The sequence below is a fragment of the Physeter macrocephalus genome, chromosome 16, assembly GCF_002837175.3.
Source record: "Physeter macrocephalus isolate SW-GA chromosome 16, ASM283717v5, whole genome shotgun sequence".
Classification (NCBI taxonomy): domain Eukaryota; kingdom Metazoa; phylum Chordata; class Mammalia; order Artiodactyla; family Physeteridae; genus Physeter; species Physeter macrocephalus.
Window position 1 is genome coordinate 64,760,309 of NC_041229.1, and position 23,515 is coordinate 64,783,823.

General features: G+C 36.4%; 1 protein-coding gene across 4 annotated transcripts in view; it reads right to left on the reverse strand.

Moving 5' to 3' along the window:
- The window catches only part of SBF2 (SET binding factor 2), a 519,569-nt gene that overhangs the window by 423,198 nt on the left and 72,856 nt on the right, over positions 1–23,515 (reverse strand). For all 4 annotated transcript variants that reach the window (XM_024119088.3, XM_028501227.2, XM_024119087.3 and 1 more), the window contains exon 2: positions 4,509–4,594. In XM_024119088.3, the coding sequence (XP_023974856.1) occupies positions 4,509–4,594 (86 nt within the window). The remainder of the gene's footprint in view (positions 1–4,508; positions 4,595–23,515) is intronic.

The following is a 23,515-nucleotide window of genomic DNA, read 5'->3' on the forward strand; positions in this document are numbered from 1 at the left end:
TCTGAGGGTTGCCTTTTTGTCTTGTTTATGGTTTCCTTTGCTGTGCAAAAGCTTTTAAGTTTCATTAGGTCCCATTTGTTTATTTTTGTTTTTATTTCCATTTCTCTAGGAGGTGGGTCAAAAAGGATCTTGCTGTGATTTATGTCATAGAGTGTTCTGCCTGTGTTTTCCTCTAAGAGTTTGATAGTGTCTGGCCTTACATTTAGGTCTTTGATCCATTTTGAGTTTATTCTTGTGTATGGTGTTAGGGAGTGTTCTAACTTCATTCTTTTACATGTAGCTGTCCGGTTTTCCCAGCAGCACTTATTGAAGAGGCAACACAGCATTCTTTTAACACAGCATGCTTTTAACATTTCTGAACCTCAGTTCTTCCAAATTATAGAATCCTGTTTTCAGATCTTGCATTTACATTAAAGTCCAAATGCTAACCATAGCTTAAAGTGTTACTCTCAGAATACTCTCAGATCTTGGCTGAGACTAAGAGTCAAAAAACCTGGGGTTGAATGCTAGCTCTGCTGCATCTGAGGTGCTAGACCTTAGTGAAACTGTTTAAACTTCCTAATCCTCAATTTACCTACCTTTAAATTAGATATACTACCTCTAATCATCTAATTTGTGAGTTCATCACAGTCTGTGAATTGTATGTAACTGTTAGATATTAACATTAATGTTACATGCTAAAAACTTGTTCTGCTACTACCACCTTGGTAGGGTAAGATTTTTTTCCATGTAAATCATCACAAAAGGGTCACTACCACCCTGGAATCTAAAAACCACCTAGGCTCTGAGTCAAATCACCTTCAATTAGACTAAAATTTTATTAGGCCTATCTTTGGTCTTGAAGTTGCAGGAGTTGCTCTAGATTACACAGTATATCACAGTTATTCAAGTTATTGCTGTTAATATGCAGAATAGTTGCACCTCCCTAACATATAAAGTAAAGCACAAAGACAAATAATAAGGCAACAAAAATTTAACAGTTAATGATTCTATTATGTTTTAAAAATGGGCTTTGGGGACCTCCCTGGCGGTCCAGTGGATAAGACTCCGCGCTTCCACTGCAGGGGCACGGGTTCCATCCCTGGTCAGGGAGCTAAGATCCCACATGCCACACAGTGCAGCCAAAAGATTAAAAAATAAAATTAAATTAAAAATTTTTTTAAATAAAAATGGGCTTTGATAGATAAACAAATTTATTCTGTGCCTGACAAAGCACAATAGACATTAGAGGATGAGAATTGCTATCAATTATGAAAAAATTAAAAAATTCCCAGTGTAATCCAGCACATCAAATAGTCTTTTTTTTTTAAATTAATTAATTTATTTTATTTTTGGCTGTGTTGGGTCTTCGTTTATGTGCGAGGGCTTTCCCTAGTTGCAGCGAGCGGGGACCACTCTTCATCACAGTGCGCGGGCCTCTCACTGTCGCGGCGTCTCTTGTTGCGGAGCACAAGCTCCAGACGCGCAGGCTCAGTAGTTGTGGCTCACGGGCTTAGTTGCTCCGTGGCATGTGGGATCTTCCCAGACCAGGGCCCAAACCCGTGTCCCTGCGTTGGCAGGCAGATTCTCAACCACTGCGCCACCAGGGAAGCCCAAAATATTCTTTAAATATTAATCTGGCTCCCCAAATCTTGAAATGCTTCACGAAAAATCAGCCAAGATGTCATCTAGGAAAATCTTAGGTGAGGAAAAGTTATGCTACCTCTTAACACCTCGGTTTCACCAATCCAGCAGCACACGGCTCTACTTGTTATAGGAGAGACACTGACAGCACTTGAACATGGGAGTGTCTGTCACACAAAGAAAAAATATCCATTTACTAAGTATTAAAATCAACATGTGTCTCTCCATCACTACTGGAGAAATATCAGAGGCATCACAGTATCTATGCCTTAGCTTTCAAAACACAAAAATTATTCCTTCTCAGTCATAGCTAAATAGCTAGAGTCAAATCATGATCTCTCTCTGACCCAATAATGTCTGCTCTTCTTGAAATTTATGAAGGTGGTTCACTGTTCATATTGTCAAACTGATGTAGTTTATATCCATCCACACACTGATGTGAGGGCAGGTAGGAACTCACAAGAAGTTCTAAAAGGTCTCCAGTACCAAAATTTTCCCCTTTCAATCATTACTAAAAAGGACAGTGAAGCAGAGTTTAAAAGCTTTAATAGTACAAACACCAGTTATCCACACCATAAGACCAGTTACTACTATTTGCAGGCATGTGGAAGAGAAGAGAAAGGAACACAAGGGCTCTCTTAAAAAACCTACTTTTCTCCTCCATCTGTGTGGTAATTTTTACCTTACCCAGAACACTTGACTTCTGACACTTCTAGTCACCCAGTGTGGGTTTTTTTTTCCCTGAAACAAGCAATTATCCATGACACCTGCTGGGTGTCCTACAATTTTACAATTTAACTCACTGATTAAGGTTAAAGGCTCAGTCCCACAAGACTGACCCCCACTTCAGATATCAATCGCAAGTAGGTTGTACAGTAGTACAACTTCTGTACGACTTGGCTATAAATCAGAGGTTCCTGTGACCTCCATCCCTTTGGATTCAATTAATTTACTCAAGTGGCTCACAGAGCTCGGGAAAACATTTTACTTAACATTATCCAGTTTATTAAAGAATATGATAAGGAATACAGATGAACAGCCAGATGAAGAGGTACACAGAGTGAGGTCTGGGAGGGTCCCAAGCATATGAATTTCTCTCTCTGTACAGTTGGGGTGCATCACCCACCCAGTAGGTGCATGTTTCACCAACCTGGAAGCTCTCCGAATCCCAACTTCGGGGATTTTTATGGTGACGTCGTCACGTAGGCATGATCAATCATTAATTCCATTTTCAGCCCTTCTCCCTTTTCAAGAGAATAGCAGATGGGGCTGAAAATTCCAAGCTTCTAATCATGGCTTGGTCTTTCCAGTGACCAGCCCCCATCCAGGAGCCATCCAGGAGCCCACCCAGAGTCGCCTCATTAGAACAAAAGACATTTATATCACGCAGGAACTTACAAAGGTTTCAGGAACCCTGTGTCAGGAACCAGGATCAAAGACACTCATATCACTTAGGAAATTAGACGGACTTCAGAAGCTCTGTGCCAGGAACTGGGGGCAGAGACCACTATGTATTTTCTATTATCTCAAAGATCCTCACATTCTTTCCCCATTTTTAATGCCTAAACTCAAGATTTACCCTCTCTGTGTGTCTACGGAACCCACAGCCTTCTTTACAAAACTGGGTTTAACAATCAAAATTAAGCATTTAGAAATGTACCTTTTATCCTCAGCAAGGCAGAAATGGACAGTCATTTGCTAGGACAAGAAAATTCATAATTTTCAACATCAGTTTTATTCCTAATAAATATTTCTGATCCAGGCTAACAAGAGAATGAACAATTCTTCCTCTGGGGGAGGTGCTGCAATATGTCAAACAAACAGCAACAATGACAGTAACAATAATAACATTAACAAGCTACCTCATTTATTGAGCACTTACTTTATGGAAGACACTGTTCTAAGCATTTTATTTATATTTTTCCCATTTTACCTTTGCAGTAACCCTATGAGATTAGTATTATCATTATCCTCATTTTATAGATGAAGACGGCTGTTCAAGAAGTTAAGTAACTTATCAGAAGTCATACTGTACAGGTGGGATTTCAACCCAGGCAGTCTCCTTTTCATTGTCATATTATACCAAATGATCGCTCAACAAGAACTGCTTTGATGAACACTGCTCATGTATATGTGTGTGTGTGTAAACATACACACAATATAAGTGAATGCACAAACATACATACATACACACATATACGCACTCTCTAAACTTTATAGTCATATTGAAAAATACTTTAGTGGTCATCTTTTCAGTCTCTCATTTTACCACCATAGATCCACCACCAGATAGAATGTCCTGGTCATCACAAATTATGCTCAACCATTAAATTCCTTTAAAATGGCTGACAAAAATAAAGCAGTTGAATTGCACTATTATAAAGCAACATACAAATTCTGTAACTGGAAAGAAAGAATTCAGATTTTGATTTCAAGGCCAAACTCAAACCATGACTGGTCACTATTAAACCAACCTTTGGTTTTGTTTGTCTGTGTTTTTGTTTAGTTTTCACTAAAACAACAACCTAGAAATTTTCAGAAAAAAATATAATAAATATTTGACTAGTGACACACTACCACTGAAGCTACTAGGCTAAGATTTTGACTAAAAGAATCAGAGGAATTTTTCAGCTTCCAGGTATATAAAAATCATCTATTTCACCTTTAATATTAAAGAGAAGATTAAACAGGAAAAAGAACAGCAAAACAGACATTCCAGAATCAGTATATTCAAAATTTACTGTATTAGGGCGATTATTTCTAATAATGTGTTACAGTTAAATCACCAAATTATTTAAAAGTAACTGCAACATAAATATAACCATAAATGAAACATGAAAAGAAAAATATCATTATAAAAGTACAATAGAACAATACCAACTTACCAGTTCAACTCCCTGTGGAAAAGGTGTATCATCCCAGTCCTTCTGTGGAAACCTCTGGATTATTTTCCCCAGACCTGCTCCTGACCCTATTAATAAAATCAAAGTGAATTAGGTTATAGGGTACTTAAAAATCTGAATACTCATTATATTAATACTTATTTCTAAGTGAATATTTGTTGAATAAATTGATATACTGATTAAACATTTTCAAGTTTTAAAGGGTCTAAAACTACCTTCTAAACATAACACTGAAATGATAGGCAATCCCTATCCTATAGACTCTCAAAAGAGTTACACGTATGAAAAGCTAGGAAGAACAGACAGAGGCATTGAAATTGGAGTCTCCACACCATGGGAGCAACTGCACTTTGTTCCCAGTAAGGAAAGCCGTCTTCTCAGTATCTCAAGTTGATATTTAAGAAGAACTTTTCTATGGAGACAAAATAATTTTAAGAGACAAATGAAATGGTACCATTAGCACTAAGCTTCAGTTATGGGTTATAAGCACTGTTTTGGGTTAAATAAAGATTTTTAGAGTGGCCTGGGAACTTGACCATTGTCTAGACAGGGTTTCTCAACATCAGCACTACTGACATTTTGAGCCAGATAATTCCTTGCTGGGTTGGAGGCAGGGGGCTGGGAGCTATCCCGTGCATTATAGGATGTTTAGCAACATCCGTAGCTTCAACCCACTAGAAGTTAATAGCACCCCACCTACAATCACCAAGTTGTTACAACCAAAAATGTCTCCAGGTCACTGCCAAATGTGCTCTGGGGGGTCAAAAATGCCTCTGGTTGAAAACCATTGGACTATATATAGCATTATTGTTATAAAATTACCCTGTGACACTAAAAACCAGATCAACTTAAAATTGAACTTTGGGGATATAATCTGTGAGTAATTTGGGGTTAGAGAGTACATGTTAGGTCTAAATTGCTTTCTGCCATACTTTAAAAAAAATACATTTATTTATTTATTTGGCTGCACCAGGTCTTAGTTGTCCCAAGCAGGACCTTCGTTGCCGTGTGCGCGATCTTTTAGTTGCAGCATGTGGACTCTCAGTTGCAGCATGCGGGATCTAGTTCCTTGATCAGAGATCGAACCCGGGCCCCCTGCATTGGGGGCGCAGAGTCTTAACCACTGGACCACCAGGGAAGTCCCTCTGCAATACTTTTTAAGAGCTTCCTGTGTTTGCATGTTCTACATGTTGTTCCAACTCACTTTGAAGTAAAAGCAACAACATTCTGATTATCTGGACATCTAAGTAAAGGAAACCTTAACACCTGATTCAAATTTTTTTTTCTTCACTGATAGCTTCATTACTTTTTTAAAAAATTTTTAAATAGATCTTTACTGGAGTATAATTGCTTCACAATACTTTGTTAGTTTGTGTTGCACAACAAAGCGAATCAGCCACATGCATACATGTGTCCCCACATCCCCTCCCTCTTAAGCCTCCCTCCCATCCTCCCTATCCCACCCCTGTAGGTCATCGCAAAGCACTGAGCCAATCTCCCTGTGCTATGCTGCTGCTTCCCACCAGCAACTATCTTATATCGGTAGTGTATATATGTCGATGCTACTCTCACTTTGCCCCAGCTTCGCCCTCCCACCTCATGTCCTCAAGTCCATTTTCTATGTCTACCTCTTTATTCCTGCCCTGCGACTAGGTTCATCAGTACCATTTTTTTTTAATTCCATATATATGCGTTAGCATACAATATTTGTTTTTTCTCTTTCTGACTTTCTTCACTCTGTATGACAGGCTCTATCTAGGTCCATCCACCTCACTACAAATAACTCAATTTTGTTTCTTTTCAAGGCAGAGTAATATTCCATTGTATACATGTGCCACATCTTCTTTATCCATTATCTGTTGATGGACATTTAGGTTGCTTCCATGTCCTGGCTATTGTAAATAGTGCTGCAATGAACATTGTAGTACATGTCTCTTTCTGAATTATGGTTTTCTCAGGGTATATGCCCAGTAGTGGGATTGCTGGGTCATATGGTAGTTCTATTTTTAGTTTTTTAAGGAACCTCCGTACTGTTCTCCATAGTGGCTATATCAATTTACATTCCCAACAGTGCAAGAGAGTTCCCTTTTCACCACACCCTTTCCAGCATTTATTGTTTATAGATTTTTTTGATAATGGCCATTCTGACCGGAGTGAGGTGATACCTTATTGCAGTTTTGATTTGCATTTCTCTAATAATTAGTGATGTTGAGCATCTTTTCATGTGCCTCTTGGCCATCTGTATGTCTGCCTTGGTGAAATGTCTATTTAGGTCTTCTGCCGATTTTTTAACTAGATTGTTTGTTTTTTTTGATATTGAGCTCCATGAGCTGTTTGTATATTTTGGAGAGTAATCCTTTGTCTGTTGTTTCATTTGCAACTATTTTCTCCCATTCTGAGGGTTGCCTTTTTGTCTTGTTTATGGTTTCCTTTGCTGTGCAAAAGCTTTAAAGTTTAATTAAGTCTCATCTGTTTATTTTTGTTTTTATTTCTATTACTCTAGGAGGTGGGTCAGAAAAGATCTTGCTCTGATTTATGTCAAAGCATGTTTTCCCTATGTTTTCCTCTAAGAGTTTTATAGTGTCTGGCTTTACATTTAAGTCTTTAATCCATTTGGAGTTTATTTTTGTGTATGGTGTTAGGGAGTGTTCTAATTTCCTTCTTTTACATGTAGCTGTCCAGTTTTCCCAGCACCACTTACTGAAGAGGCTGCCTTTTCTCCATTGTATGTTCTTGCCTCCTTTGTAGTAAATTAGGTGCCCACATGTGAGTGGGTTTATCTCTGGGCATTCTATCTTGTACCACTGATCTGTATTTCTGGTTTTGTGCCACTGCCATACTGTCCTGATTACTGTAGCTTTGTGGTATAGTTAGAAATTGAGGAGCCTGATTCCTCCAAGTCCATTTTTCTTTCTCAAGATTGCTTTGGCTATCCGGGGTCTTTTGTGTTTCCATACGAATTGTAAAATTTTTTACAGTGGGCTTCCCTGGTGGCGCAGTGGTTGAGGGTCTGCCTGCCGATGCAGGGGACATGGGTTTGTGCCCCGGTCCGGGAAGATCCCACATGCTGTGGAACAGCTGGGCCTGTGAGCCATGGCTGCTGAACCTGCACGTCCGGAGCCTGTGCTCCACAACAGGAGAGGCCACAACAGTGAGAGGCCCACGTACCTCAAAAAAAAAAAAAAAAAATTTTTTTTACAGTTCTAATTCTGTGAAGAATGCTATTGGTAGTTTGATAGGGATTGCACTAAATCTGTAAATTGCTTTGGGTCGTATAGTCATTTTCACTATTGGAAGAATATTGATTCTTCCAATCCAAGAACATGGTATATTTCTCCATCTGTTTATGTCATCTTTGATTTCTTTCATCAGTGTTCTATAGTTTTCTGAGTACAAGTCTTTTGCCTCCTTAGGCAGGTTTATTCCTAGGCCAATTTGTATTCCTTTTATTTCTTTTTCTTCTCTGACTGCTGTGGCTAGGACTTCCAAAACTATGTTGAATAAGAGTGGCGAGAGTGGACATCCTTGTCTTGTTCCTGATCTTAGTGGAAATGCTTTCAGTTTTTCACCATTAAGTATGATGCTTGCTGTGGGTTTGTCATATATGGCCTTTATTAAGTTGAGGTACATACCCTCTGTGCCCATTTTCTGGAGTGTTTTTTATCATAAATCGGTGTTGAATTTTGTCAAAAGTTTCTTCTGCATCTACTGAGATGATCATATGGTTTTTATTCTTCAATTTGTTAATGTGGTGTATCACATTGATTGATTTGCATATACTGTAGTATCCTTGCATCCCTGAGATAAATCCCACTTGATCATGGTGTATGATCCTTTTAATGTGCTGTTGGATTCTGTTTGCTACTATTTTTTGTTCAGGATTTTTACATCTATGTTCATCAGTGATACTGGTCTATAATTTTCTTTTTTTATGATATCTTTCTCTGGTTTTAGTGTCAGGGTGAACATCTGATTCAATTAAAAAAAAAATTCACTATCATCTCTCATCCTCATCCCTGTGAACTGAACTCCCCCCAGCCCTCACCTAATCTTTAAAATCACTTTATGACCAAATCTTACCTTTAAAAGATATACGGAAAGTTAAGTTCATTTTACTGACCAACCCTGAACTATCTGCTAAAACCGAGGTCACGTTTGACAAAGGCAAAATGAAAACATTCTCAATTAAAATTAACAACTGCTGCAGTATAGTAACTCTTCATATACCCATCTTTATAGGGGAATAAAGAATTTCATTAAGAGTAAAGTAAACTAAAAGTGGTTTATCATAGGCATTCAGTTTACAAAATCCACCTCAAGCATCACCACTTCTTACATTCATATCAAAGCTAATTCAACAAATTACTAGATACTGGGATACACAATGAAAAAGATATGGCCCCTATCCTCAAGGAACTGATAAGCTATTAGGAGAAACAGAAAAATGAACTGATAATTTCAGTACATCATGGTAAGTACAATGATAGAAGAGAACCTAACCTAACGTAGCAGAGAAACCATGGAAAACTTTACAGAAGAAATGACAGAAAGCTTCTTGTTCTTTCAGTACCATCTTTATATGCCCAACTACTTAGCATATTGAATGCCTCGCACTTAGTTCATATGGAGCTAAATGTTTATTTTAATAGATTCGTTAATATTGACAGAAATTGTTTTAAGCTTACATCTCCTCTCTTTTTAAAAAGAGAGAAATGCATGTTATTTATCTCATCATATTTAACCAGGTGTTCCTATATTGTTTATTCAGTTCTGAAAGTCATACCTCATGCACTGCAGGCTCAGAAAACATTTTAACACATTAATTTTTACTAATTATAAAAATAACAAATGTTAACTGCAGGAAATTTTTTGAATATATAAAAATATAAAGAAGAAAGCACCCATAATCCCACACCTGAAGACAATTACTGTTAACATTTTGTCCTAGGCTTTTTTCATACATGTATTTTTTCATCAGAATTGAGATAATACTAAACCTAGCTTTATATAATGGTTTACTATTAATATTTTATAATGGGTCCTTGATCATAATATGCATTTTCTATTTTCTCTATTATAAATAATGCTACAAAAAACATCTTTCTATGTAAATCTTTATCCTCATCTCACTTTTGCCTGAACAATTCTTAGATATACAACTAATGGATCAAAGAATATGAAAATTTTAAAGACTCACACAAAGCCAAAGGGCTCACCAGAAAGATATTAATAATTTTTTTACATTCTGTGTATAAGAATGAGACTGGCATTTTCACTACATCCTCACCAACAACTGTTATTTTAAAATTTGTTTTAGTTACTGCCAATTTGAGAAGTAAAAAGTTCCTCATAAGCAGGAGCATAACTTTCACCAAGTTCTCCAGGAGCAACATATTATTTATTGATTTCATAATGATATGCAGTCTTTCAATAATATGAAAGCTTAGTTTGAAATGCTGATGTAACATTTATAAGTGCACATAGAAATATGATTCATGAGTGATAGATTTCATGTGATAATGTTATTTGTAAATGGAAATTAGGTTATAAAAAGGCAAAAATAAAAATGGTAAAATGATATTTCACAAGTAAAATGTGGAAAGAGCTACAATAACTTGGTTGAATATCAAATATGTAAACTGATGCAGCTAACAACTTTTGAGGAACTTAGGAAAATAACCTTACAGAAGTAAACAAACATTGTCTGATTCTTGTTTCTTGGATTTTAAGAGTTTAGTCTGAATGTTTAAACTTATTTCCCAAGTTTATATAATTTATATAAAACCATTCTTATAGGAAGTACTAGTTGTATTTAAGAATGCTGACAAGATGACCTTTTACATTGAGGAGCAAGCCATATTGAAGGAAGACTGTTCTAGAGTCAAATGTTCACCAGTGGACTGATAATTATGTCCAGAGGTGAAATAGGTCATGTAAGTCAGAGTGAGTGGCTGTGGAAGCAGCTCCTATTTGCACTATGTATTAAATGGGGCTGGGTGATTGGGTAGGGAGAGAGAGAAATTCCTCAAAAGAAAGGGGACCACTTCTTAGAAAGGAGAGGTGCTAGGCAGGCAAAATTGTGATTGTTCACTGCATTGCATGCAGCTAAAAATTGAAAAAAAGTGGGGACGGTTATTAGTCAAGGCCTTCATGTTTTTCTTTCCAGCCCCTACTCTTCTACTCCATCATAAAAACAAGAAACATGATGACCAAATGGAGTTCATACATAAAAAGGGGGACTCTTGGCAGGATACCAGCACATTTGGAAATAGCCTTCTTTGAAAAAAAGTGCAAATGCTAGACAAACTGCCCCAAACAAATTTAGGAAGGGTGAGGAAATACTGGCGTGATCTGGCACACTTTTCCCTCCTTTATGTGTGGTAAGCCACTTTCCCTTGGGTCCTGGCCAGACTACCCAACCCAGCCACAAGGATCAGCAAGTGACCTAGGATGATCCAACCATTCAGTCTAAGTGACTGTTTTAGCCTTACCAGATGACCCCAGGAAAGTCAAACAGTATTCTCGGGGGTTACTAAGTAGTATGCTGTAGGTGTGGAGTTGCCAGTAGTATTAGGAAGAAGTTCATCTGCAGAAGAACTGAAGAATTAGTAGGGGTTAACTAAGTGAAGAAATGTAATACTCTGCTCTATACAAAACAGGATGCTTGATATTTGTTGACTGTACCAATTGACAAAACTTAATCGTTTAAATGGCTTGTGTATGCTTAAAGTGTAAACGTACAAAATATATACTAATTCGTTTAACACAGACTTGAACTTTGAGAAATTACTCTAATGCATAATTCGCTAAATCTTCGGTATGTTTATCTAAACTAGATCAGTGGTTATCTACACTAGACTTGTTTTATGAAGTCCAGCTGCCCATTTCACCTTCCATCGAAAACGGCACCACCCACAGCTCAATGAAGGGCAGCAGTCATGTTCAGAAGCACACAATCCTGTCTCTCCTCTCACCAGCCAGAGAGAAATTATGAAATCATTATTTTGGTTATCACATTTACTGCTACTTGTCTGTCTCACCTCACTAGAGTGAAAACAGTGATTTTGGCCTGCTTTGTTTATCCCAGGCATTTAGAACAATTACTGGTATATATTAGATACTTAATAAAATACTTGTTGAGTCAATAAATGGGACTATTAGGTAGGCAAGGGCATTTATAAACCGGCAAGCAACTTATGACCAGAGTGACCTGGCTGTAAAAGGTATCCTAGACAAATCTGATTTCTCTGCTAGGAAATTTTGAATAGAAGAAATGAGAGACTAAAGCAGCTAAAAAGATGTATCAAGACTTGCGAGCTCAGGCAACCACAGGGAGTCATGTGTGAAGCCAGTTATAGAACAGAAGAAACCCCGGCAGAGACTTGCCAGGAGAACAGGTCTACCTCCAGTAAACTCTGGCAGCACTGTTGCATCTGTCATCAAACTTCTGAAGTATTGTAATGATATTCCTCCTTCTTAAGCTAGAATGGACCTATGATTCCTTGTCAGTAAAGAATCCAAACTATAATACACTGTAAGAGGCACTCTGATAGATCAAGCCCTTTCAAACTGGTAAAGGATTTGGAAAATTTTACATAAAAAGAAGATTTAGTCAGAAAACTTTTTTTTAAAAGTTAAGAAGCACATATGAGAACTTTCTCCAAATATGTAAAGAGCTATTATGTGGAAGAAGATAGAATGGAGCAAACTAGAGCCAAAAACTATAATTCAGAGGAGATATTTTTGAGTCAATATAAAGGAAGAACCTTGTGAGAATGAGAACTATCAAAAACAGAATGAACTGCCACAGAAAGCAATGGTTAGAATGAGTTTTAGTACAAGCTACTAGTTTTTGTGGTCTGGAAAACTGGGCAGAATGGTAAGAGGACGAATCCAAAAAAATATGGAAAGCAGACTACTATAGCAATTCATTTATTCAACAATAACACAAGGCCAGGCCTTGTGATAGGTGCTAAGGATAAAACCTGCTGTGAGGACATTTAAAACTTGAATTGGGGCTTCCCTGGTGGCGCAGGGGTTGAGAGTTCGCCTGCCGATGCAGGAGACACTGGTTCGTGCCCTGGTCTGGGAAGATCCCACATGCCGCGGAGCGGCTGGGCCCGTGAGCCATGGCAGCTGAGCCTGCGTGTCCGGAGCCTGTGCTCCGCAACAGGAGAGGCCACAACAGTGAGAGGCCCGCGTACAGAAAAAAACAACAACAACAAAAAAAAACAAAAAACAAAAAACAAACAAAAAAAACCTTAAATTAGGGTTTTAAACAGCACTTAAATGATTCATTTTTATCAATAAAAGGACAGATGTAGGCACAGTATAACAATGGGTAAAGATTAGGGAAGAAAATAATACTGTTTAGAAATCAGGTCATGAGTCTAAGGAAATAAGGGATAGAAAAACTAAAAAATGCCAAATTTTGGAACAGAGATATTTCTTATTCCTATTTTGACAAAATAGCAGCATTACTTAAGTTCAATGATGAGAAATGTAATTTCTTGAGAATCCAAATAAAATGATAAGTAATGGTATATCCAAAAGAAAAATCTTAAAAGCAGACATTCTTTCATGCTTTAAAAAGCAATTCATTAAGTCTGTTCTCTATACCTGTGAGTCTGTCTCTATTTTTGCTATGAGGCAGGATGGGGTAGGGGACTGAGAGGTACAAACTACTATGTATAAAATGGATAGGCTACAGGATGTACTATACAGAATAGGGAAATACAATCATTGTTTTGTAGTGACTTTAAATGGAGTATAACCTATAAAAATGCTGAGTCACTGTGTTGTACACCCGAAACTAATATGATGTTATAAATCAACTACAGTTCAATTTTTAAAATGCAGTTCAAGTTGTCTAAAAGTGGATGATGCACATACATGGTGACGTCTTTACACAGTGACTTCGTTTTTCAGACGATTTATACACTTAGCAAACTTTACACTCAGTCTACATGTAATATTGCAAAACTATTCATGAATAATTATGGAAATTAAAGTATGGACTTTCTGACTGGCTAACACCTTTCAAATATATAAACCAAATAACAGAGTAAATTTATTAATATCTACATGCAAAAGCAGAAGTCTCTAGATTTATTAATGAACAGGGTGTTTGTCTTTGTCTGGTGTATTTCACTTAGAGTAATGCTGGGGGAAAACAGTGAGAGACTGGTAAAAGAGTAAAAACTTTCAACCATAAGATGAATAAGTCCGAGGATCTAAGGTAAAACAGTGACTATAGTTGATAACACTGTATTGTAAAACTGGAATTTGCTAACAGAGTAGAACTTGTTTAAAAAAAAAAAAGATAAATATGCGAAGTGATGGATGAGTTAATTAACTAGATGGGGGAATCCTTTCACAATGCGTATCTATATCAAATCACCATGATGTATTCTTTAAATATCTTAAATTTTATTTGTCAATTTTACCTCAATAAACAGTTGGGAAAAAACAGTGAAAAGCCAAAAAAAAATTTTTTAAATTAAGGGTACTAACAGAAACTTTTAAATAGGAATATTACACAAATGAAACAGTAACCTTTATGACTGACCTTTGAAATAATTTTACAAGTAAATGAACAGATAATGTAGAACAATACATCATCTAAAATGTCCTCTTATTTTCATCAAAGATTGCCCATCCCTTGGTTCCTAACTGATCCTCATCTCTCCTAAGGAGGACAAGAACAGAATCGACATAGATTTCTCCTTAGACAGGAAGTAGAAGAGTTCTGATAAAGAAACATGGCAGACATAGTATATCTGACCTCTGATTAGTATAATGGAAAGAACCCAGGCTTGGACGTTAGTCAGACTTAGGTTCAAATTCAGGCTCTGCTATTTCATAGTCTTGTGACCTTGAAAAATACACTTAATCTCTCGAAATCTCTGTTTTCCCAACCTCAAAATATGGTTAATATAATGCCCATCACACAAGGCTGCTATTAACAATGAGATTACATACCTAGCAGCACAGAAGCTGCCACAAAAGACAGGCTTGGGACAAGAAAAATTAGGTCAATTTAAGACTTACTCCTTTACTTGAAGAATATAATTTAAAGGAGCTCCCATTGTTAATATTATCTCCTTAACATAAGTGAGGTACCCAAAGCCTATTAAGAAACCAGTGGCAACCTAAAGGACAGCCTTTAGTTGGTATCTGTTTTACCCTGTCCCAATCTACACTTTTATTAATTACATGGTGGAAAACAGAAGACATCCTCTTCAAATCTATAAAAAGCAAAAATCTGACAGAAGATGGAGATGGAGGTAGCAGAAATGTAGGTCGTCAATCTGTCTGAATTCCCATAAAAAAATAGCATCAAAATATCACAATGAACTGGCATAAAGACCAATGTAACAGAATAGAGAGCCCAGAAATAAACCCTCATATATATGGTCAAATTATCTTTAAGAAAAGTGTCAAGGCTACACAACTGGGAAAGAATAGTTTCTTCAACAAACAGTGCTGGGAAAACTGGATATCCGCATGCAAAAGAATAAAGTTGGACCCTTATCCTACAGCACATACAAAAATTAACTCAAAATGGATTAAAGGCCTAAACCTAAGACCTGAACTACAAAATTCCTAGAAGAAAACAAAAGGGAAAAGCTTCATGACGTTGGATTTGGCAATGATTTCTCAGATACGACATCAAAAACACAGGCAACAAAAGTAAAAATAGACAAATGGGACTACATCAAACCTAAAAACTTTTGCACAACAAGGAAACAATCAACACAGTAAAATGCAACCTGCAGAACAGGAGACAGTATTTGCAAGCCATATATCTGATAAGGAGTTAATATCCACAATATATTAAGAGCTCCAACAACTCAACAACAACAATAGAAATCCAATTTAAAAATAGGCAAAGAACTTACATGGACATTTCTGCAAAGAAGACCTACAAATGGCCAACAAGCATATGATAAGATGCTCAACATCACTAACCATTAGGGAATGCAAATCAAAACCACACAGGTTAGGATGGCCACTATCAAAATTCCAGAAAATAACAAGTGTTAGTGAGGGTGCAGAGTAACTGGAACTCTTGTGGATTGTTGTCTAGGATATAAAATGGTACAGCCCCTGTAGAAAACAGTATGGAGGTTCCTCAAAAAATTAAAAATAGAATTACCATATAATCCAACAATCCCACTTCTGGGTATATATTCAAAAGAATTGAAAATAGAATCTCAAACAGACATTTGCACATCAATGTCCACTGTAACATTATTCACAATAGCCAAGAGGTAGAAGCAACCAAAACATCTATTAACAGATGAATGGATAAAAGAAAATGTGGTACATACGTACATGGAATATTATTTAGCCTTAAAAAAGAAGGCAATCCTGTCATATGCTACAATGTGAATAAACTTTGAGGACATTATGCTAAGTGAAATAAGCCAAATACTGCATCCTCTTATATGACAAATGTAAAGTAGCCAAACTCCTAGAAATATAAAGTAGAATGGTGGTTGACAGGGGCTCGGGAAGAAAGGAAAGGGGAGTTTTGTTCACTGGGTATAGAGTTTCAGTTTTGCAATTTGAAAAAGTTCTAGGGATCTGTTACAAACCAACATACACACACACACACACACACACGTAGTAAACACTGATGCACTGTATACTTAAAAATGTTTAAGATGATAAATCTTATATTATGCTTTTTTACAACAATATTTTTAAAAATAGCACAAATACTCATGGACAACATGCGTAAGAAAACTAGGTGGAAAGGTATCTCCGAGATACTCCAATGGGAGAAAAACCATAAACATCCACAAAATCTGGAAAGTATCTGCATCTGTGCAGGATTAAGAAAGAAACAACAGTAATGGTTTGAGAACAGGAGGACCCCAAAATAGCCAACAAGTATTCACTAGAAAGCAGAATGGCCAATTTGAGAGAAGCAGCTCAAAATGGAAGGGCAAGGACAACATTTCTGCAGCAAGGACTAAAATTGCTGGAGCAGTTTAAGCCCCCACACTGGAGAAACTGCAGGGAGTAGAATCAAAATTGAGCAGAAAAGGACTTATATTACCTGACTTAAAGACTTACAATTAAAGCTAGAGGAATCAAGACAATGTGGTAGGGACTTCCCTGGTGGCGCAGTGGTTAAGAATCTGCTTCCCAATGGAGGGGACATGGGTTTGAGCCCTGATCCAGGAAGAGCCCACATGTCGTGAAGCAACTAAGCCCATGCGCCACAGCTACTGAGCCTGTGCTCTAGAGCCCACGAGCCACAACTACTGAAGCCTGTGTGCCACAACTACTGAAGCCCGCGTGCCTACAGCCCTAAGAATCCCACGCACCGCAACAAAGAGTAGCCTCTGCTTGCTGCAACTAGAGAAAGCCTGCACGCAGCAACAAAGACCCAATGCAGCCATAAATAAATAAATTTATTTTCAAAAGACAATGTGGTACTGTTATTAGAATCAATCAATAAATTGGACAATAAAAGAAAATCCATAGGACTGCCTCAACAGATGCAGAAAAAAGCATTTGACAAAATTCAATATCCATTCATGATTTAAAAAAACACTCAGCGAATAACAAATAAAACATCCTCAATACAATAAACGCCATTTATAAAAAGCCCATGGCTAACATCATACTTAATGGATATAGACTTAAATGCCTTTCCACTAAGATACAGAAAAAGGATGTCCACTACCATGACTTCTATTCAACATTGTACTGGAAGTGCTAACCAGTGCAATACAATAAGAAAAAAACACAAAAGGTATACAATTGGGAAAAGTATAAGTAATAGTCTTTATTTGAAGACAACCTATAGAAAATCCTAAGAAATCTTAAAAAAGCTACTAGAACTAATAAATGAGTTTAGCAAGATCAATATAAAATATTGATTGTATTTCTATATACTAGATTTCTATATACTAGCAATAAAAATAAAAATTTAAAAAACATATGCCATACATCAAAAATCATGAAATACTTAGGGCCATTAATAGGTAAATGGATTAAAAAAATTGTGGTATATTCATACACTGGAACATAATTCAGCACTAAAAAATAAAACTGCTGATATATGTAATGACATGGATAAATCTCAAAATAATTATGCAGATCAAAAGAAGCAAAACACAAATGAGTACCTACTACAGGATTTCATTCACATGAAACTGCAGAAAACATAAATCTACTCTATAGTGATAGAAAGCAAATCAGTGGTTGCCTAGGGATGTATATTAGGGATCGACTTGAATAAAAGAGGTATGAGGGAATTTTTTAGAGTGATGGAAATTTTCTTTATTGTTAATGCAGTGGTGTTTACATGAGTAAATACTTCTGCTACCAGACAGTTAAGACAATCAAGAAGGAATACACCTTCTTTAAATTTTGCCTATAGTCAGAATGGAATCTATTGTAATCTATGGAAGAATGAAAGAATCCTAGCATAATTCATCTGTAATGTATATTTTCCTCCTGTAATAGTTTTCTCTATATTTGAACATGTTCCCCTAGTCTGTTTGGAAGATACTGTGATAGAAATGTGCAATATCCCAAGGCAGCCTATTCTATCTCTGGATGATTATCATAGAAGATCTTTCTGAGAACCTGATACAGGAAACTTTAACTATGATGTGCAGTATTATCATAAATCTATCAAATTATTTTTTAAGTACTAAATGTAATATGTGAATATAATCTGAGAAGACAACTGTGTTAAAATTTAAGGAGAATATCTTATATATGGAATCAAAACTAAACTCACAGATTAAAAAAAATTTAATGAGCATAACTATTTCTTCTCTGGCTCTCTCTATACATACATTTTGGTTTTTAATTTTTTAAAATAGGTATCTTTAAATGAATTTGAATAATTTTAAACTCTTTCTAAGCCCCAGAAGATAGGAAATGTATTTAGTTATGAGGTGTGTAACTAAAATGTATTTTAGTTATAAGATGTACTAAGTTAAATAATGTACCCCAAAGATTCATGCCTACTTGGAACCTCAAAATAAAACTTTATTTGGAAATATGGTCTTATTTAGAATATGGTCTTAATTAGTTAAAATGAGGTCATACTGGATTAGGGTAGGCCCTAATCCAATGGCCAGTGCCCTGGAAGAAGAGAAAACAGAGAAACAGACAGATACACAGGAAAAATGCCACGTGAAGACAAAAGCAGAGACTGGAATGTTAGAGCTGCAAGTCAAAGAATGTCTTGGACTTCAAGCAACCACCAAAAGCTAGAAGACAGGCATGGACCAGACTCTCCCTCAGCACCCTCTAGAAAGAACCAACCTTGCCGACACCCTGATTTTGGTCTCCTAATCTCTAGAACTGTGAGAGAATAAATTTCTGTTGCTTCAAGCTACCCAAATTGCAGTACTTGGTCACATCAGCCCTAGAAAACTAAAATATTTGGTAACAAATATTTCATTACGTTAGTAGATATCTGATTTTGTTGACATGAGAGAAAAACTAAAAAAAAAAATCTATTTTGTTATAATATCTACTTGCTGGTCACAGTGCTCCTTCCTGGGACTATATAGGATAAATTTAGTCCCATTTCTACATTGTAGTCCTTCAAATATTTGAATATAACTAACAAAAATCTTATCCCCTGCCTCCTCCTCTCCCTGATCTTTACTTCTTCAACTTAAATAGTTTCAGTTTGTCCCACAGATCCCAATGCGATTTTTTTTTTTTACAGGGTTAGGAATATGGAGTGGGGGTCTAGATTACTTGCATTCTAATCCAGTTCTGCCATTTACTTGCTACCTGACTCTGCGAAAACTGCATTATCTCTTTGTGCTTCATTGTTTTCCCCATACATAAAAGAGGGCTACCTCTTAAGAGCTCTTGTCAGGAAAAATATGAGTTAATATACATGTAAAGCGTTTCAACAAGCACTTGGTGCACGGTAAACGCTATATAAGTGTTGATGATGATGACGATAATGATGACCACGATTATAACAAAATAAGCGTGTGCCAGTTTGCCTGAGTAGTACTCAGAGCTGAACACAGTACTTGAGATTACTGAGTTGGTCTAAATGATGCAGTATAGAGAACTGTTGTTCTAAGTAACTGTGCTACTAACAATGAAGCTTAAAGTGTTAATTATATTAGGTCTTTTGGTTACCACAAGACCTTTGAATGAAACATGTAAACCTTTTTTAAACATGTTGATGCTATCCTGTACCTGTACAAACACTGTTGCACACTCAAGTTGTACCTATTAAATTTCTTTAGTTAGCCTAGCACAGGCATGTTTTAGATCCTATGTCTGTTACTCACTGTATTTATATTACTCAATTTTTTTAAGTGAGGGCATACATTTCATAGAATGTGACCATTTTAACAGTTCGATAGGTGTTGACAAAATCTTAAAAACTATTTCAGTAAAATAAAAACAAAAATGGAAAAAATGGAAATTATTTGATTGTGTTATACTAAAAAATAGCTCAAGGAGTTCCTCCAGAAAATATTTTCCAAAAACACTTCATCAATATCGGCATAAGTCTGATTAAAATTTTTTATTTTCCCAACAGGAGTTAAAATTTCCACAGGGAAAAAGTCTTGGTCAAAACATGCTATACACACATTATGGACACTGGCACCAGCCCTTCTATCCCATTCTATCCCCAAACAATCTGCAACTTCAGCACTCTGCCTAGCACCTGTTCTTCTCTTCTTCATTGAGAAAATCACCCTCAAGGGGAAACGAGTGAAGCAAAAACACAATGCTAGAAAATCAGAACTTCTGACCTTTCAGGAATATATAACTGATCTATACACCTTAACAGGGTAAAAGCTGATCAGCAGAAACTTAATTTACTTGTTCACAGGTAAAATTAAGATGAGGGTCTTGCAGGTCCCAAGCTCCTGATCCTTGATTTACAAAAATCTGCTTTTTAACAAATGATAATTTTTTTAAATGTTTGCTTATTCATCAGAAGACTTGTGCTATAATGCCAAAATAATCAGAAGATCAAAGCTCACCAAAACAAGACCTAATTGTGCCAGTAAAGACAGACTTTCAAAGGATAAGGAAAATAAAAACTGTTCATTCACTGAAAAGAAAGCATGCAGGAAATCATTCCACAAAAGGCTTTCATATTTGATCCATTTAGTATTTAATCAAAGAAGTCTGTTTTTTTCAACTGAAACAAGCCTTTTTGTGGTTATTCAAAAATTTAGGTAGGAATGCAATATGATTTTCCGAATTTCCAGTATAATCTCCTATTATTCAAAAGGCTTATTTAGAACACACAAACTATTTTTTTCCAGAGTTAAATTTAGCAAAAAGCCCATGGGCTTTCACAGAAGTGAAAAAGAATGCATTTCAAAATTGAACAGAATACACAGAGAACAAGGTATACCATTAAAAATAATAAGTCAACAATAGCTATAAACCTTAGCTTCTATTAAACTCACAGTTTATCAATAATGTATAAATCCAGTGATTGAGAGATTAAAGGTCAGGATTTGGGAAAAGAGAAAAGAGTACAAATTGAAATTAAAACTAAATATGTGATTTAGCATTTTGATAAAGTTCTTCAGATTGCATCTTCTTATTGAATAAAAATGCCTTCTTTCACAGCAATGCATGAAAAGCTGTTCACAGTCTGAAATGCTGTAAAAACTATACAGTTGTATATCAATATTTTAAAAGAAAAACCCTTATCAAGTCTATAGCTCCAAATAACTACCAAATGTGCCCATGCCACAGCGTCATTCACAATCACTCTAACAGTTCTAATTCTCATCATCTTTCACCTAAATGATGGCTAGAGTCTCATCATCCTCCTGTTCCTCTTCACTCCAACATATTCAAGCTTCTGGCAGTATGGAAATAAGCTCTGCAAAGTCACAGTTCATCACACTAACTCCCTTGCTTAAAATCATTAAATGATTCTCCCACTGGCTACAGAATAAAATATTCCAAAATCATTACTTTAGGGACTGCCACCTCTCCCAAGATGAAAGCAACAAGGACTGAATTTACCCTCTAACCTGCAACAACTAAAAAAGCAGAGAAAAATACAATGGTTTTCAGACACTCACATCAGGTAGTAGATGACAGTAAACTCAGAGAGAAAATAAACAAATGAGTCCTACAGTTGCCCCAGCTTACTCCCTGGTGAGAGTTTCCAGACTGCAGGACAGGAAAGGGGAATCCAAGTGAAGTCTAGCAGCTTCCCTGAGTTGAAGCAATAGAGTTGAGGGTCCAGGAAAGCCAAAGAGGTTAGAGTTCACAAGGCAGAATACCAAAGAAAAGAGAGATTCACAGGAAAAGAGAAGTCCAGAGATCTGCAGAGGATCTACCTGAGTCTTCAGCTGAGTACTCATTACTTGAACATGAGAAAAACCACCTGAGGCCAGGGAATAAACCACATGAAAGGAACAGAGAGAATGAGTCTCAGAGCTCACATAAGGCCAGGAATAGCTTGTGTTCCCAATAACCAACAGTGGGAAAACAAACAAACCAACCAACAAAGAAAAACGCTGCCATAATTCCCAGGGCTTCAAATAGAGAATTCAGAAGAGTACTGCCTCAGTAGTGTGGAAAAATCAGCCCTAGACTAAATGCTGAGGGTCCACCTAACAAAACTGAAAAACAAGCCTCAAAAAGATCAAGCTATTTTCAAGTGATTTAATTACACCTCAGAACAAAGTTCAAGAACAGTTATAGAAACATAAAAATATCCAACACTCAACAGAGTAAAATGCACAATGTCTAACATCTAAGTCAAAAACCACCAGGCATGAAAAGAAGCAGAAAAGAAAGTATGAGCCATAAGGAGTAGAAAAATCAGTCAACTGAAACAGACTCAAAATGACAAAGGTGATGAAATTAGCAGATAAGGACATTCAAAGTTATAACTTTATTGCATATTTTCAGGTATACAGACATGAAAAATACACTGGATAGAATTATTGAATTAGACACTACAGGAAAAAAAAATCAATGAACTTGAAGTTATAGTGATATAAAGTCTCCACAATGAAACAGAGAAAGACAAACAGACTGCAAAAAAATAAACAGAGCATCAGTGAGCTGTGGAACAGCTTCTATTGGCCTAATATGCATGTAACAGGAGTCAGGAAGGGGGGAAGGAGACCAAAATATATCTGAAGTAATAATGGCCAAATTTGATGAAATTTTATTTTTCCAAATTTGATAGCAATTGTAAACCCAATGATCAAGAAGCTCAACAAACCACAAACACACACACACACACAAAAAAAAAAATTAGGGAAAACTATACCAAGGCACATAATAGTCAAATTAATTTAAAATGATATGAAGAGAAAATCTTAAAAACAACCAGAAAAAAAGAGACATGTTATGAAGAGCAACAAGGTAAAAACTGACAGCAGACTTCTCATTACAAACAATGCAAGTTAAAAGACAATGGAGTCACATCTTTAAAATACTTAAAGGAAAAAAATGTCAACTCAACATTTTAGGCCCTGTGGGTCTGAGATTCCCCTCCCCCACCAACAGACATCAGACTGCCCAGCCTGGGGAACATCTTCTTCTGCCACTTCAGACAGCACTAGCCTGGACCAGTGGGAGAACCAGATAAACCAAGAAGCCCAAAATAACATCGCTATGAACTGAAAACTAGACTGCCACTGGAACAACAGCTTACAAAATTAGACAATGGTCCATGTGCTAAATCTAAACAGAATAACTAACTCAGGAGCCAAAATATCCAGGATGCAATTTTTAAAACATCCATCGTACCAGGAACCAGGAAAATCAAACCTGAAAAATCAACTGATGCCAAAAGAGACATGAATCAGTTGTTGGAACATATGACAAGGATTTTAAAGCAGCTGTCATAAAAATTCATCAATAATTGATCCCAAACTCCCTTGAAACAAAGGAAAAAATAGGAAATATCAGCAAAGAAACAGAAGTTATAAAAATGAATGAAAATTATAAAACTAAAAATAAAATAACCAAAGTAAAAATATCAG